We start from the raw sequence: 17,283 nt of genomic DNA, 5'->3' as shown, positions 1-17,283 counted from the left end.
ACCTCTCGTCCTGCATTCAGACAATCGGACAACTACGACGACAGGGGAGGAGTTCCAGTAAGGGAGACGCTTTGTGTTTTTTTTTCTAAATGTTTCACAAGAGATCTGCCATGCCTATTGAATCTTAATTCCTTTCGTAGCATGGGCTGGGCTCTAAATTTATGCTGATCGCTTGCTTCTAGCACTTCCCCTGACACTTTGTTCCAAAGCTTCATTATTATTCCTATCCGTTAACTGAAAAAAGCAATTATCTATCGGGGTATCCCAGCTGATGGCTAAAGACGGCAGCAATATATATATTTTTTTAATCACTGAAAGCAAAGGGGAAGGAGGTGTTACAATGAAATTGATTTCTCCGGCTCCTCTTAGACAAAGAGTTCAATCCAAACTAAAGAACACAGATGCTACAATCTAGCTACAGAATGTAAGCCTTCTAAGCTGCACTCAGCAAGCACGAGTGCCACAGCATGGATGAATGCCAAGAAGTGGCAGACGCTGGAAATGCAAAGCGAGATTTCTGCAAAACGTAGGTTCACACAGATCCAGACTGCACTACCGTATTTACTCACATAATGCTCGCACTCGCGTAATGCTCGTACCCCCAACATTGGGCGTCAAACATTGGAATTTTTTTTCTTCCTTCGCATAATCATCACACCACCAATTTTACCACCGCAAGAGTTGTCTGCTAGTATGTAGTAACAAGCGCCATCTTTGGAGCACTACTGAACCTAGCTGGTCTCATTGTGTGCGCGCGCTACCAGGCGGCGATAGCGTGCTCGTGTAGATCATCATCATTGGTTACGCTTGTCTTTTTTTTTTATTATTATTACCTCCATGATGCTCGAAGTCGTCGCCATTTTGCGAGTTGTCTCCGCGTCTCGTTGTCATTGTTCCTTTGTTCTGTGCGCATTGCTTACTTTGTTCCACTATTTACAGTCAAACCCGAATATAACGAACTCGGATAGAGCGAATTATGTTTTATATCGAACACTCGAATTTCCACTAGCATTATGCATATAAAATGTATTTTTTATAACGAACTACACATCGGATATAGCGAACTCAGCGCGTGCGATCGGTCGCCAAACGCCCGCCAACGGGCGGGCCTTTGTGCCGGCTCCGAGTACTCTCCGGGCAGCCCACGCTGCCGGGCTGCAATACTTCTAGCGCATGCCGTTGTCAGATGGGAGGGGGATTGGCGACGGCTCCGTTCCCCAAGGTCTCACACAGCGCATACGTCGTCACGCGCCCGCTAGGGTGCTTCTGCGCCGATTCCGCATTGTCTCCAGACGGCCTCGGCCCGTGCCGCGCTTCCGTAAAACGCAGGAGGGGCTCTCTACAGCAGCTTCCACGAGGGACCCTCCTGTACGCATGCGCGGCCGTCGCCCGGAGTAGCGTGAGTAGCCTTTAAAATCCGCGCCATCGGCCAGCCTCTCTTTGCAGTGCTCCTATTCGGCAGCTGCCTACCATGTGATCCAAGACGTGCGAGCAGCTCCGGACCTATTGAGCTTCGAGAAAGAAGAAACACCGGCCAGAACTGGTTTCAAGTTTGGGCGAAGGGAAGGGGAAAATCTTCGAAGGGAAGGCAGCCTCCGAACAACGAACGCGTCAGTGGCGCACTTTCCTGCATCCTCGGAGCTTTCTTTGTTCGCGTTTGCAAGTCATGCTGCTGCTATCCTCACGATTCCGGACGTGCCTATGTTGCTGCTGACTTGCATTCCGGCGCTACATCCTGCAAGATGACGACGAAGCAGCGGCGCGCCCTACGGCTTTCCGACAAGCTGGAGTTGCCCTGGAGAATTTTCTCACTGTTGACGACAACGTAGCAGCCGTGACAGCGAGCCCGTTGGACTCTGAAATTGTTGCCGACATGCTGGCATCTGGTGCGAACGAGGAGACCGAGGAGCCGCCACCGGAAGACGATCGCCCTCGCCCGATGTTGCACGAAGCCCTCGCTGCTACCGATCTGCTGCGCCGATACTGCTCCGGAATACAGGGAAGCGGACTGGAGTTTGTGGAAATGATGTCGCGTGTGGAAAGTGCGATTCTCGCTGACGGAGTTAAACTCAGTGTTCAGGTGAAGATCACTGCCTAATGCAAATAAGTGAGCATTTATCTGCAATAAATTTCTTTTGTGGATTCATGGTGAGCGGCACAGTTTTTCTTTAGTTAGTGCGTTTTCGCTGCGCTTTTCTGGACATTGTATATAACGAATTTGGTACTAAAGTTCGTTATAAGCGGGTTCGGTTATAGCGAAGTACTTTATATAGCGAACAAATCACACTGAATTACGCAGTTCGTTATAACCGGGTTTGACTGTACCGTGTTCTTGGTGCCGCATCGCGGTGGGGAGGTACGCAAGTTATACAACTACTTTTAAGCTGAAAGCTTTTGAGTACGGGCTACAGCATGGCAACCGCGCTGCCAGGAGGCACTTCGGCGTCAACGAGTTCTGCGTAGTACGGAGACAGCGATTGCAGTGCCGATACGGACGGATCAAGTCTCTGATCAAGAGAACTGTATGGTCTGCTGTGAGCATTATACCACGAAACGCGGGGAGTGATGATGAGGCTGCGTGCGGTAAATAAAGTGCTTTAGCAATTTGTGCTTTTGGCAACCCTGTACTTTTATAACAAGGGTAAGTTCTGCTTGAAAGTAATGTTTTGGTTTATAGTATTTACAAAAGCTGACCCAAGAATCCCGATTCGCACCTGTTTAATTTGCTTTTAGCGCTCTGAAACATTTGCTCGAAAATTTTTCCCGCATAATTATCGCACCCCCCAACTTAGCATAAATTTTTCGCGAAAAAAAAAAAGCGCGAGCATTATGCGAGTAAATAGGGTAGATCACATGGTGACCACTGCAGCCAGCTGATCATGCGTGCGTGGACCGTTTCCATTTACAGTTACAAGAGCCACGGGGCTACAGCTATGAAAGTCGGCTGCTACAGTTTGGCTTGAAAGTAACCGATTTGCCGAAAGGCATGATTATATGGCAATAGCATTTCTAGGAAACATCAGGATATTGCCCCTGAAAGCAATTTCCTTTAGGTCACGGGCACCATCCATGGATATCTCCAGTTAACGAGCCTAGTTATGCTAGTCAAGTTAGACCTGAACAAGTGAAGGTTATAAGCAAGTTTGCCTAGTTTAGTTGAACTAGTTTTAGCAAATCAAGTTCCACAAAAGAGGAAATTTCGGCTGCCTTCGAGGGTCTCAAAGCTGTGCTCGGAGCTACTGGCACATGCCAGCAAATTTTTCTACGGAGCATGACTCCTGCTCAATCAGACAAAATAGACCGCAATACTTCCAGAAGTGATTTCTGATGCAGACTCATCATAATCAGCCGGACTATACCCACTGCTGGGAGAAGGCCTATATCATAATTCTCCAATTAAACCAGTAACATGGTAGCTACATCCACTTGAGTCCTGCGAATTTATCCACTCCACCTGACTTATGAAACCCCCTGCTATGCGTTCCTTCCTTTGGAATCTAATTTGTTACCCTTAGCACCCATCGGCTTTCCTTTTTCCACTACATGCCCTGCCCATGCCCATTTCTTCTTCATTTTGGCTAGAATGTCATGAACTCGAGTTATTTCTCTCACCCACTCCGCACACTTTTTATCCCTTAACATTACACTTTCTGTTCCGTAGCTTTCAGAGTTGTCCTCAACTTAAGTAGAATCCCTTACCTTATCCTCCAGATTTTAGCCTCGTAGACGAGTACAGGTAAGATGTAACTGTCATATACTTTCCTCGCCTTGCAGACTTTACCACTGGCCAAGCAAAATCAACACAATATGCACGTCGCAGTTTCCCACAAATGCCATTGCAACCTGAGGGACATGTGAAGGTCACAGCAGCAGCCATTACATCTCTCTTCCTTCACTATGAAGAAATTTCTTTTTCATCCTGTAATTTAGTGGGCCTTTCACGCAGTTTACATATTCTTTTATCTTCGACAGCCGTGCCCGTGTGAACGGGACATCGGGAGAAGCCGGACAGCTGGCTGCAGTGGACAGCGCCAGCAAAAAAATCTCTGCCGCGTCACAAGTCACGTGAAGGCCCACCTTCGACGAGGGAAGCGCGCTCTCCGACGAGGGGTACTGTGCCGAATGGGTAGGGGATGCGGAGAGCGTTTCCACGGGCGTCATCAAGGACCACTGGTCGCCCAGGCTCTGGGAAGCCACAACAACAGCGGTGGCGGCGGCAGCGAAGCATAACCGCTTAGGAAACAGCACCATCACCCAGAGAAGATAGCCCGCTTTTTTCCCAACTTTGGGGACTTTAACCCTTTGCGGTCATCGGATAGGATGCCCCTCTTAATGTTCTTTCATCAGTGAACATGGCCACAACTGCTGCTTTGTCGTTTTTCTTTGTCACAGCTCTATGCTAATGAACTCTAGATGCTAGACAAGTGATAAGTGAGTGAACAACCACTACACATTTATTATATATTCTGTGGGCATCTATTTAAATCCCCGTGTCTAGGAGCGCGGCCAGGACGACCAGAGAGCCAGACAACATTCAGAGCTCCACTGCAGATCGGTTACAAGACGGGGGTTCGTGTGCGTCATAGAGAACAGCATGAGCTGCTCTACAGACACTGCAAAAACCTACAATTCCAGTCTTTGCATCCTGTATGCGACTAGTGCAGTTCAGCTAGCTGTTTACCAGGCATGAGTGAGTCCAGTAAACGCAAAGGCTTTCTTCATTCACATGAATGCTTTCAGCACTTCAACGACGACAAAAAAATAAAGGTCATATCAATGCCAAAAGGTCAACAGATGCAGGGGTGTGGCTCACGCAGATGCTTCACTAAGTGTTTCCACTCCATGGTGCGCATCTTCACAAAGTCTCAAATTTGAGCGACGAGCTTGCGCATGGCAGCCACAAAGGTGGTGGCCCGCCTTCATGACCGCAAAGGGTTAAGGGTGTGCAGGCAACTGGTGCAGCTGCTAACAAAGCAGGCATGGCAGCAAAGAGGTGCGCACACCAGAAGCAACCAACACATTGCACTTCAAACTAGAGCATTTCGACAAGGCAAGATGTGCTGTGTTTCATGGTGCCTGCTTGCCACCAAGTGAGGCCATCCCGAAACTCAATTCGGCCGTCAATGACTAACTCATTGACAAAGAATGCAAGATGGTACTCTGTGACGCACACTGAGTTTACAATATCCGTTTCGTAAACGCTTGAGTTACTAAGACTTGCAGAAACTTGGAGAAAATTTCCACTAACCTTGAACAACTGGCAAACAGGTAGAAAAAAACTAGTAAGATAACCATGCTTCAATACATTGCGTTCTGCAACACAAACACTGTGACAGGGTTGCAAGGAAACTGCACAGGCCACCTCGCACTAATGGAGGTGGCCTCGATAAAGGTCTCTGCTACAGGCAACAAATGTACGACTTAACGCAAGTGGGCAAGCAAGCAATGCATGAAACAGAGCACACGCAGGAATGGCACACAGCATGTACAGCACCAGCGAAGAGCAACTGTGCACACCGGAGGAGGAGGCCGCGTGCTACAGCTGAGCATGCATGCGTGCTCTCGCTGCAGCAGTGGGCATGCGGGTGCATGGATTGTTAAAATTCTGAATGGGCCTTTCTCTTCTGGCATTGGTCAGCCGATATGCCTGACCGGCTAGTGGAACTACAAGTTCTGAAGGAGCGACAGCGAAGACGTGCGCTCTCCCTACTCATCATGGAATGGTTAACGGCAGCAATCAATGAAACAATCTGGCGCAGAGATGCTCGCAAAACAAGCAGTACAGCTACTGACAGATTTTTCAGATTTGGACACCCACGGACAGTTTGGATAACGAGCAAATGAAAGTCGAACAAACTATACCAAAAACTGTGTCGTTATGGGTGGCTCAGCAAAGCTATCTCGATACTAACACTACCGATTTCCTAGTACCTGGCAAGTTGGCTGGCTGCAGCATTTGAAAGCAGTTCCCATTGCCCCGAATGCACGTTGCTTAGCACAAGGCCCCAACTCAGCATTGTTAGCTCAAGGTTTTTCCCTGCTTGATGTGTGTTCACTAGGGGGGACAGATCATGCAGCCAAATACTGAAGGTGTAGCTAGAAACATCAATTGGCGCACTGGTTAGCACTCCAGGACACTTCAGTGCAACCTGACCTTCATGATCAACAGAACTACGCTTAGTGTAGGACAGTTGGTTGTTACACATTCTGTAACTCTGCGGCCTGCATGCCACATTTCCAACGTATATTCTTACCATGACGGTCCTAGATTGCCAGCCTTCTTCTGAAGCTAAATCAACAAAGCATTGCTGCTACTCTGAGCAAGCTGAGCAGCATTCACCTGACTACTACAGAGTTCTCAAAGTCTGAGAGAACACTTTCCTCGCTTTAGTCCTTTGTTTTCAGCCAATAACAAGTTGCGGCACCCCATAACCAGCACCTAAGGAAGCAACACATCTTTTTAGAGTCTTTCTCATATTTTTTTTTTTTTTTTTTTGTGTGTGTGTGTGTGTGTTTGCGTCTCTCATTTCTGTCCTCATCCTTCGTGGCAACTAACTAGCTTGCCCTTCAACGCTTGTAAATGCATATCGCTGGCTCTGGTGTCGAAGTCAAGTTTGAACGATACCAAAATATCAAGGAAGTAAAGTTATCACCCCCCCCCCCCCCCATGGCCCCAGAAAAAAGACTTGCAACCATGCAGACCAGAGCGGCCATCATGCTGAAGGTGAAGGACTCACCAGAGCGGGCAGCTCAGTGCTGTGGTTGAAGGCGCCGTCAGCCACAGTGGGCGGCTGCGGTGCCTCGGGCGCCTCTGGCGGAGCCACTGCGGGGGACGCCTTGAGTGGCTCCAGCTTGGGGGGTCCCACGTTAACCAGAGGCTCAACCACAACCCTCAGCTCCTGTGGGAGGAGCGGCAACAATCTATTATCTACAGGATGCGCTTGCCCTACTAGCCTTAAAACAAATACGAAAACAGGCCAATTCCCACACTGTCTACAATATAGTTTCTAATCGTGCTGCAGTGATAAACTAGGACCATGTGACTAGAATTGCCACACGCAAAAATGGCACTTGGGGCTGCTCTCATCACGAAGGTTCCCCTTCAAGGAAAGAAAAATATCTCTGCCTCCTCCTCCCGTTGCTAAGGGGCTGACAGTGACAGGCATGCCACACTGAAATATTGCTAATGACAAACCTAACTACAGTGTTCTTGAAGGCTTTGCAGCGCCAAGAATTAGTGAGATTTTCCGAGAAAGATGACGAAGCAAAAAAAGAGAGAGAGAGAGAGAGAGAGAGAGAGAGAGAGAGAGAGAGAGAGAGAGAGAGAGGAAAGAAAGAAAAAAAAAGCCGCGCGCAGTGTTGTCGCTGAATACTGGAGGCCAAAAGCTACCCATCTGCACAGCTGCGTTGGGCAATCTTAAGCGCTGCCTTTGCAACACAGTGGCTATTTGAGCTTGGGGGAGGTTTGAGGCAAGAATGCGGGTAACAAAGTTGCCTTGCGGGTCACAAGAATACACAAAAAGCAGGCGAATACCCCCGACATGTGGTACCATTCTGCACACAACCAGCCGCAAACATGACGCCTGGGCGCATTGTAAGCCAAAGGCGCAAGCCACCAACCAGGGGAGTGACACTGGAAGCGGAAGCGTTACTGTGTTGTGAAACCCTTCAACGACAGCGGCAGCAAAGCAAGACAGAAATCAAACAGAGTGCGTTTTGGAACAAACAAAGTAGTGGGAGCAAGTGCAAGAAACCCATAGATTAAGCTTTGGCCGTTCTAAGACGCAAATCAAGAAAAATAAAATTGCGAGGAGCGGCTAACAGCTTACAGGCCTACGCCTGACGACCATCCAGGTCTCTGGGAATAAAAAAATGATCAGTGGTCCAACCTGGTTAAACCGAAGGTTGAGCGATAGCTCTTCGTGATTACAATACAGGTTTTCCATTTGTTTGTAATGCCAGATGCTTGGGTGCATCCGCCTCGCATTCGGGAGGTACGGGGTTCGATCCCCAGTGCTGCCGGGTACCCACCGGTTTCCAATGGGTACAAGATTTCCCCCGGCCTGATGCTCGGCTCTTCTGGGGTGAAATGCTTGGGAAAAGGGGCCATGAACCAAAATGTTGGTTCAAGAAAAAAAAAAGGGCCACATATTCCCTTTCCACTCCACTCCACTCCACTCCACTCTCCACTCCACTCCACTCTACACAAATATAAGGCCCCGCTTTAACCAACCCGCACAAACATGCCTGATGGACCACTAATTATTTTGACGTACTAGTGTCTGCCCAGATTACTCCACTTAGGGTCAAAGGTCAACACCGATGATACCGTGGTTATAATTTGATGGCTTGACCTTCAGGCTGGATAAAAATCAAACGTCCGGCATGACATGAAGCTCTGCTTGTGTGTAGAGTACAGCGGTCACTCTATATATGTCTCTGTGAAACTTGGTGGGAACACTGATACAGGCTCTGGCATAAGTTACTGGAATAGTTTCAGTTACATTTCTGCTAGAGCACTTTTCACGATCATCAAGCAGTTTTCGAAGAATAGCAGGCCGTCAGAGCAGCCTTCCGGCAAGCACTTTTTCTTCAAGACAAACTAAAGCTAAAAATATGGGGACACAAGGGCGTGGCACATTCATTTGCACTGCTGACTGCAAACACTAAGACGCTTAAAGCGTTTGTGGCTGAACAAAATAAACCCCTCCTCAGGATTTGTGTTAGTAGCGGCCACCTACTGCCTCCTTTTGGAACATTTACTGAATCAAATCAGGCATTTCGTCACCTGCAGCAGCAGAACAACACTGGATGCTTGTCTACCTGCTGTACAACTGTAGCCTTGAATGGCAAATAAAAAAAAGGTTCTAACAGCTACATCTATAGTTACACAGTATCGAAAACCCTGATAAGAGCGATGAACAGAGGTGGGCAAACTCATGGGGTTTGCCACCTCTGTACTTGTGTGATAATGTCACAACAAATGGCGCCACCCCGTTCGCCCCTTGTAGCAGCGTGCCGTGCACAGAACCGTGGTATCTACTTTTAAAGCATGGGAAGGGCTCCTGCTTTAGCACCTGTGAAACCTTCCAGAACACCGTGTCTTAAGTAGAAATTTTCTTTCTCTCTCCATAACCTGAAATCATTGGCCACTTCCACTCATCCACCACCACTCATTACAGCAATGTCGCTACTCACAGCTGCCGTCTCGTTATCTCCAAGATTGCCCTCCTCGAGATCCCCGGCATCCTGCACGGCGTAGAGGCAGGCTCAGTGCAACGTCCCCCACGACAGTTTTACACCCGCTGGTCACAAGGCAACCTTCTTGCGCACTCTTCATGATCAATCCACTCTCGATTGCATTCTTTTTCCTCCTCCAACTAGAGGAGGCCAACAGAAGCCATCATGACCAAACCAGAAGACAAAAGAATTGTTCAGTCTGCCTCCCGGTACCGACAGAGCTCTCTGACTGCACAAGTCGCAAAACTGCTTGAAAACTCTGCCATTCCTTAAAGTTTTGTAGCGGAGGTTACCGCTCCATGAGCTTGGAAGTCGGCTGCTGGCAACACACTGCCACCCCTATCCCATTTGCAAGCACAAGATAATGAACTAGTAACCAACTATCAGCCATGGCACACATCGGTTTGAGAAATCATGCCCACTGGGCAAGCAAATAACTGAGCTTTACTAACTGTTGATTAGTAGGTCTGTCCTGAGGCAGCTCAGGCTATGAGGGTCCCAGTAGTGGAGAGCTCTGGACTAATTTCAACCACCTTTGAATCGTTAGTGTGCACTGGGTCATAACAGCACACAGATGCCCTTGGTGTGTTGTGTCCAATTGAACCCGGTGCTCCGGGCCAGTAGACAAGCACATTAACTACAGAGCCACACACCATGGTGGGAATCAGTTTTGAGAAATGAAGAAAAGGTCATTTTTCCATGTGGAAACGCCCTATTTGCTCATTTTCGGTTTCACGAAGAAAATTGCACAGGACTTTCTTGCACTACAAAACTTAACAAAGGGAACTTTTCCTTCATTTCTAAAACTGATGTCACTTTCCATGACTATGAGCTTTGCCCCTTGGTACCAACTACTGAATTATGCCAATTAAAAGTTAATCAGCAAATTTCAGTTATTTACTGTAGCTAATTAGAATGATTTCATAAACTAAGTAACATCTGCTGTCAGCTTTTTTTTTCTTTAGGAGCAAGCTGACAGCATGTTCCCGAAAAGGCGTTCTTTCTACAGCCGAACACTGCTGTTATATTTTACATGGGACCACAGAACACAACGTACCAGCCGGGAACCATAGAGGTCAGGAACCACATGTGAAAAATACTCAAATTGTTGTCTGCCTTTCTCTTTTTTGTTTGTTTATTTATTTTTTAACTCCTAGTCAGGGCAGCAGGCTTCTGTAGAATTTGCAAGGCTTTGTGACTCCTGCCATCTCTTGCATGTGCGGAATGTCGTAAGCACCCTGTGATGGTTTTCCATCTGCATAAATACAGTGGAAGGGAACTGCTGTGACCCGGAGAAGAGAGAGGATGCGCGGTGATGACACAAGTTTGGGCAGAAGCGCGAATGGCAGCCTTCGTCCACCCAAAGCCCCACATTCCGACACATGGGTTCCGAGTAGAGTTTCCCAACTGGATCTATCGAAGATCTCACCTGCACCAAGCCGCTGTACTGGCTAGGGTTGCTGGCCCCCTTGGCGGGGGAGACGTCGCTGCCGTTGGTGCTGCTCGTGCGAGGCCGTCGGGCCCGCTTGGGTTTGTCGCCACCACCCTTTAGCGGGGCCTTGCGCTTTGCCAAAGAGCCTTTGGAAGGCCGCCTCGGCTTTTTGGGCTCCTCATCAGCATCCTCATCATCCGGGTCATAGATCTCCGTGCCATCTGTGTCGCCTCCCCCCACAGTGTCCTCTTCCGGTATGAGGCAGTTCTTGTCCAGAATGGGATGCCGCTTGGACTTGGACTTGACCCTGTCCGACCCACCCGAAACAGGAACCAAATGGAAACACTCACATCAATACAGGCAAAGGTGGTTGCCCAAACACTCATACGTATGACAAGCTACGGATGAGATGAAGATGAATGAATAGGGTGCTACTTCACAGAGACACAAAATGCCGAAAGATGCTGAAATAGTAGACACTGGAAGCTACCACCAACATTTTTTTTTTTTTTTGCTAGATGGTCACCCGTAACATTATTGCCACAGAATACGAGAATATGCAAGGAAACCTGGCCTGAAAGGATGTCCGGATTCAGAAAATACAGTTGAACCTAGTTTAGCAAATTACTGGCTTTGGCAAAGTACCACAAAAAGCTAGAGGGGTTTAACACTGCTCAACAGAATGCAGACCGCTTGCTCTGTTGATAAAAGGCAATGCTGGTTTCAATGTTTATTTTAATCATTTCTTCACGATGTAACACACTGCTGTTTTCTTTCACAAGATTGTAGACCAATTTATACACATTTCCAATAAGTGATCACAGGCGTCACCATACTGTTTTCTCCTCCTCTCTGGACTGCTGAAAGACCGGTTCTGCTGCCCCTTCTACGGTTCCAGCAGCAAGTGCAAATAGCAGCCCAGCAAACAATCTGGAGACGCCCAGAGGCCGCACATTATAAAGGTGTACAGGAAAGGAAAGGCACAGTATCTGTCACACTTCTGGACAGACATCTGAACTGGCTCATAAGGGAAGGAAGAAAGGAGGGAGTGTAAGAAGAAAGACTGCATTAGCGGAGGGCTTCGAAAATGAACTAAGAAAGTATGTGGTCATAACTGGGCCCTTGCTTTGCCAAATTCGTCCCAGCCGCTTGAATTTGAAGAACAGGTGATCATAGCACCATAAAAAGACTCCCTGGCCTTGCTTGGCCAAAATACAATGCCAATTCTGACCGCACCCAGCAGTGCGCACTCACATGGAGCGGAGCATGGCCATCTCGATGTGGGTGGGCGGCCGGGCAGGCACCTTGCTACTGGGGTCCTCGGGGTGGCATCCCACGTCCTGGCCGACCAGCCACAGCTCGTACCGCTCGGGCTGAAACTTCTTCACAAAGATGTCCATGCTGATCTTGACACAGTCTTGGCGGCACAAGCACTGCACAACAGGGGGAGAAGAAAAACAGCGCGTGACCTCCATGACCCTTTCACTGACTGCCAAGGACAAATTTCGCTTACGACACAACGTCCAACTGGAATCGGACTAGCACCGTGTACCAGAGGACAGTATAGGCATGCCACAGTCAGTGCGTGCCTTGTAATCAGCTCAAAATGAGTAACAGGTGTCGGCCACGGTGGCACGCTGCGTCGGTCGCATCCGACAAACCGCAAATACATGCATGCAATAAAGAAGTGGCGATTTTATAGCCAGAGACGGCTAGAGAAGAGCTCCATACTGGTTTCCACTGCCAAGGTTTAAAAAAAATAAGCTCCAAAATTGCCTCCATTGAAATGCGCGGGATTCAGCACCGTGTCCTTGCGGTCAGATGAATGATACTGAGCCGGCCTAAGGGGTAATGGGCACACAGAAAAACGCCACTGAAACCCACGGCGAGGGCCTATGCAGGCAGCACATCTGGGTATCAAATACAAAAGGCGAAAAAAAAAAAACCCATGGGCATTACAGTAAAAGCTTGTTATAATGAAGTTTCATCTAGTGCAAAAATTACTTAATCACAGTGTTTTGTTGCGATGGGGCAAAACTGCAAATGCACACGAATAAAAGCTAAGTGCACACCAGCGGAACTGAATTTGACAAGAGTCTGCTAAATGATGCCCACAGACGCGAGACACATGCCTGAACAAAGATACCAGTTCTAAGACTGCAGCACTAACTGGACCCAACCAGTGTACATCAGCAGCCTCACCTGAGAGGCTCGTTTGCCGTACTCAACCCAGCGGGGCAGGGCAAAATTGGTGGACTCTGCACAGTTGAAGCCATGGTTGAAGCCCGCGTGGTACCCGTACGGAAAGGTGATCATGAACTCGCCAGGCTCCTGGGTGATCTGCAACAAATGGTCAGTGCAAACAATATTTAAAGAAGCACTGACACCTAACGCTTGGAGCCGTCCTTTAACCTGTGTTAATGATGCGCAAGACATTACTGTGCACGGATCGCCATGTGGTATTCGTATACGACCGCTAATTACTTTAATCGAATTTCTTTTCTCACCTGTTTTGGTTTCAACAGCCGAGCGATGGCTGTGACGTCAGAGTCAAGTCTAGGTTACATGAGGGATAAAAATAAAAATGAAAATAAAACAGCGATATAGGTAACCGTACCTGTGTCTGAATGCACAACGAAGCTAAAGCTAGCCTGTCTCAAGAACAGGAATCTAAGTAATAAGTCGGCGATTATACTGCTGTTTTTTCATGCCGCACGGGACCTAGACTTCATCGTGACATCACAGCCATCTCTCAGTTGCTGAAATTGAAACTGATGAGAAAACAAAATTCAATTAAAAAATTGTTTAGCGATAGTAGGCGAAAGCCACATGGCAATCCATATACAGGAATGTCTTAACTGTCTTATGCATCATTAACAATAAGAAGGAAAAATAGCACAGAAATTTGGTCTTTAATACCCCATACCCCTTTATATCACCACATATACTACCGCCTCACTGCATGTTTCACCATCTAAGAGAACCTGTCGACTACTACAATTTTTTTCTTCTTGCCTTGAAATGAAAATTCACTAGGCTACTGCTAGCAGGTATTTTGACCTACTTGAGTAATTATAATTAACCCATCACATATAGATGAAAGACGACTGCTCGCTGGCACGAGCCATGCGGCGCGTCGTGGCGTATGTTTTCTGTACACTACAGGCCAGGCGTTCTTCGCCCGCGCGGAGTTTCTGCGCACCTGGTTGTGTATTCCCCCACTCTCAAATTACGAAGGCTACTGTAAAAAGCTCCTTCCCTCTGTTGCACAAGGTAGCTTCCCCAGAAGCCTCGAGGGATGGTAAGGCTCACCTTGTTGTAAGGGATGGAGTACTGGCGCAAGATCTGGGGTGAGATGACGGTCATTTTGTGGCGGAGAAAGGCCGAGCACTCCTGGGCCGTGCTGTGAAAGAAGCCCGCAGCCAGGCGTTCCAGCCGGCGGCCGTGCTCCGGGGGCACGCAGTACCACGACTTGGGTGCTCCAAAGTGCAGGTAGTTGATGGAGTAGAGATCCATGTCCTCTGTGTGCCACGCAAAGGTGGTCTTCCACATGCCAAAGTACAGGTAGGCCGTGTTGACCCCCTCAATCTTGATGCCGTAGTCCTGGCCCACCAGGTCCAGGATGGTGTTCAGGTGGTTGATGTTGAACTCCTGTGGTATCCGTCAACAGGGAGGTTCACAAGGTGCTCGGAAGGAGCAACAGCAGAGGGCGGAGGAGGGAATAACTGGCCTTAAATATAATCCCCCCCCCCCCCCCCCCTCTGTTTCCCCCACAAGCCTGCAGCAATTTCAGGGACCTGTGACGCTCCCTCTCTCCCTGTCCCAAACCTCACAAAACATTTGAGATTCTGGCAGTCAATGATTTCAAAGTATTGCGTACAGAGTTTCACAGCTGCGTTCTGGTTTGGTTTGGTTTGGTTTGTGGGGTTTAACGTCCCAAAGCGACTGAGGCTATGAGAGACGCCGTAGTGGAGGACTCCAGAAATTTCGACCACCTGGGGATCTTTAACGTGCGCTGACATTGCACAGCACACGGACGCCTCTTCGTTTCGCCTCCATCGAAACGCAGCCGCCGAGGCCGGGTTCGAACCCGGGTATTCCGGACAGTGGTCGGGCGTCTTACCCCTGCACCACCCCGGCGGGGCACAGCTGCGTTCTGGTTACATAGTTACAATCTTTACTCCAAATAGCTGCATAATATGAAACCCAGCAATATTGATTATGCTGTTTCATGCATCTGATAAAAACGTCAATAAAGAAAGCAGCATTCCACGTGCCCGCCCCGCTCCCTCTCATTTATCCTCACTGCATTTTTTTAATGTGTGGACGTCCGGAGTGATGTCACATATCCAAGAACTGGCGCCATTAAAGGGTACCACCCCAGAAAAGCAGTGAGCGAGGCCGCAGCAGCTCACCTTGACACCAGGGTCGTACAGAGATCCCGACACATCGGCACCGTAGATCGGAGGGTTGAAGGCAATGTTCTTCCAATACTTTCGCTCCAGGTCCTCGTAATCAAAGTGGGGCGGCGTCTTGTAGCGGTCACTCTGGGCCATGCGCCTGAACTCCTTGACCGTCATGGCTTTCTTCTGGATGTTGTACTGCTGGTACAGGCCCTGGCCGCCCGATACCACTTGCGAGATGGGCGACGGGATTGTCATGATGATGTCGTCGTAGCCACCCTTCCGCGGGATCCACTCCTTTGGCGGGATGATCTGCACATGCAAAAGAGCCACGTGGCTGGTTACGCAACAAAAATCACAAACAATAGGCGGACTTTTGCTCAAGCACTACAAAAGTAAGCTTTCATCGCTGCATTCATGTATAGTAAACCCTGTTAAGGTTGACGTTGAAATGCCGCTAGTTGCATAGTAGCAGGATTCTTTCTGCACACTTCACGTATTTTGGGTAGGCTGACTTCTCCCTATTTCTGCGTTCAAGCACGAGTACTTGCGCAACTAAAGAACACGAGGGACATAAACATAGGAACACAATGAAGGATGGGCATATGGAGTGAGTATAAACACTTAATTGAACAGAAATTAAGCTGGTGGTAGTACTGATATGCAAGAAAAGGGTCAATTTCAACAGAGCAATGAAATTTGCTCTTACTTCTACAGTTCTCGATGTAACTTATACAAAACTTGATTAAATCGCGAAATTCTAGGTTAGTTTGCTCTTGCTGTACAAACAAGTTTACAGGTTTGGAGAAGAATCCTGGTGATGGCACTCTGTAAACACAGTAGGATCTCGACAATATAATTATGGTTGATCTGAATATCACATATGTAATTTAAAAATGTCCCAGCCACAGTATCTTATCTAAAGGAATTCTAAGGCTCGCTATAATGCGAACAATTTTTGAAGCCGTAGAAGATGATAGAACACGCAAACGACCAAGTTCCTACTAGCGGGTGTCCGGTGACAATGCCATAAAGGGACTTGGTGACATATAGACAGAGCAAAAAAAAGAAAGGTCCAAATGACTTTTCCCAATCTGATCCACAAAAACGGATATAGTCCAGCACCAAGCGGTACACGACTGATGGCAAGCTAAAAGAGCACATGAAAATTGCGGTCTGTTGCAATTAGAAGTTTTCATTTCTATTAGCCCATTAGGAAGCTCCTGGCATGTGGGCCAGCTACACAGCTGGCCCCGCTTTGCCCGCACTCCTCCTCTTGTACACAGCGACGTACCTTGGCCAGTCCTGCCTTGTGGGCTCCTTGCGACTCCATGTATTCGAGGTACTTGGAGAAGTCCTGCATGTCATCCAGCGTGGGCCGGAACACCATGATCTTGGGCAAACTCGAGGTGCCCCCACCTCCTGTGGCGCTGCCACCCATGGGCCTCTCCATGGTGAGAGTGCCACCTGCCTCCCCCTCGTCCTCCTGGGCAAGACGACAGGCAAGTGCCTGCAGGGTTAGCGACCCACACACTCTCTCACGGGCTCCCAATTAAGGAGGCAATGATTTCGATAACTGCACCCAGACTTTCGTTCGCGACAAAAATCAAATCTACGCCCTTCTTTCTTTGTGCTTGCTGACGTATGTTCAGCATCAAACCCACAAGCGAAGACTTCATGAGCCAATTTTGAAATGGATAGCGTACGCTTTACCTTGAAGATCTGCACACAAAAAACCCGTGTTGTCATCTTACAGCTCACTTGCAAAATCAGCTCGCGATTTCTTTCTTTTGGCTCTTAAGACGTGCAAGAGCTATCCTCAGAAGGTGGTAGGCTATAGATACAGACCAACTTCAATTGCTCCTCAGAATTATTTTAGTTTTGATCACAGAAGGCTCTACTTCAAACTGTGATGGAAGCTCGGCAAGCAGCCTCCGCAATTTGCCATTATCAAAAGTGCGGCTGCCAGATACCCAGTCAGGGTCTTGGGTAAGTGGCCGGGCAACCGGGCCATCATGGCAGGTCTATCATTTTGCACCCACTAGCAATGGCATCATTGCTACGGAGTTAGCTATGCACTCACTAGCAATGAAGTTAGGGTACAAGTCACTTAATTTGGGTTGCACTTCCTAAATTACCTTTTGGCAATTTCCACTGGTCAATTAGAGCAAGGAGCCTGAATCTGAACAGCAACCTAAACACTGTGAA

General features: G+C 48.3%; 1 protein-coding gene across 9 annotated transcripts in view; it reads right to left on the bottom strand.

Annotated features, from left to right (window-relative positions):
• The window catches only part of LOC146181356 (lysine-specific demethylase 4A-like), an 81,995-nt gene that overhangs the window by 49,135 nt on the left and 15,577 nt on the right, over positions 1-17,283 (bottom strand). For 5 of the 9 annotated variants that reach the window (XM_084576397.1, XM_084576403.1, XM_084576399.1 and 2 more), the window contains exons 2-10: positions 16,370-16,561; positions 15,088-15,387; positions 13,985-14,323; positions 12,875-13,012; positions 11,927-12,105; positions 10,670-10,979; positions 9,199-9,249; positions 6,738-6,899; positions 4,078-4,185 (exon numbers count right to left, since the gene is read on the bottom strand). In XM_084576397.1, the coding sequence (XP_084432523.1) occupies positions 4,078-4,185; positions 6,738-6,899; positions 9,199-9,249; positions 10,670-10,979; positions 11,927-12,105; positions 12,875-13,012; positions 13,985-14,323; positions 15,088-15,387; positions 16,370-16,528 (1,746 nt within the window). In that variant the 5' untranslated portion in view covers positions 16,529-16,561. The remainder of the gene's footprint in view (positions 1-4,077; positions 4,186-6,737; positions 6,900-9,198; positions 9,250-10,669; positions 10,980-11,926; positions 12,106-12,874; positions 13,013-13,984; positions 14,324-15,087; positions 15,388-16,369; positions 16,562-17,283) is intronic. The other 4 variants (XM_084576400.1, XM_084576405.1, XM_084576402.1 and 1 more) reach the window with 3 other exon arrangements.

This window comes from Amblyomma maculatum, chromosome 8, assembly GCF_055883805.1.
Source record: "Amblyomma maculatum isolate TAMU_Amacu chromosome 8, ASM5588380v1, whole genome shotgun sequence".
In the NCBI taxonomy this organism is placed as follows: Eukaryota; Metazoa; Arthropoda; class Arachnida; order Ixodida; family Ixodidae; genus Amblyomma; species Amblyomma maculatum.
Note: the sequence above shows the minus strand (reverse complement) of the source record. Positions and strands in the feature narration are given on the sequence as shown.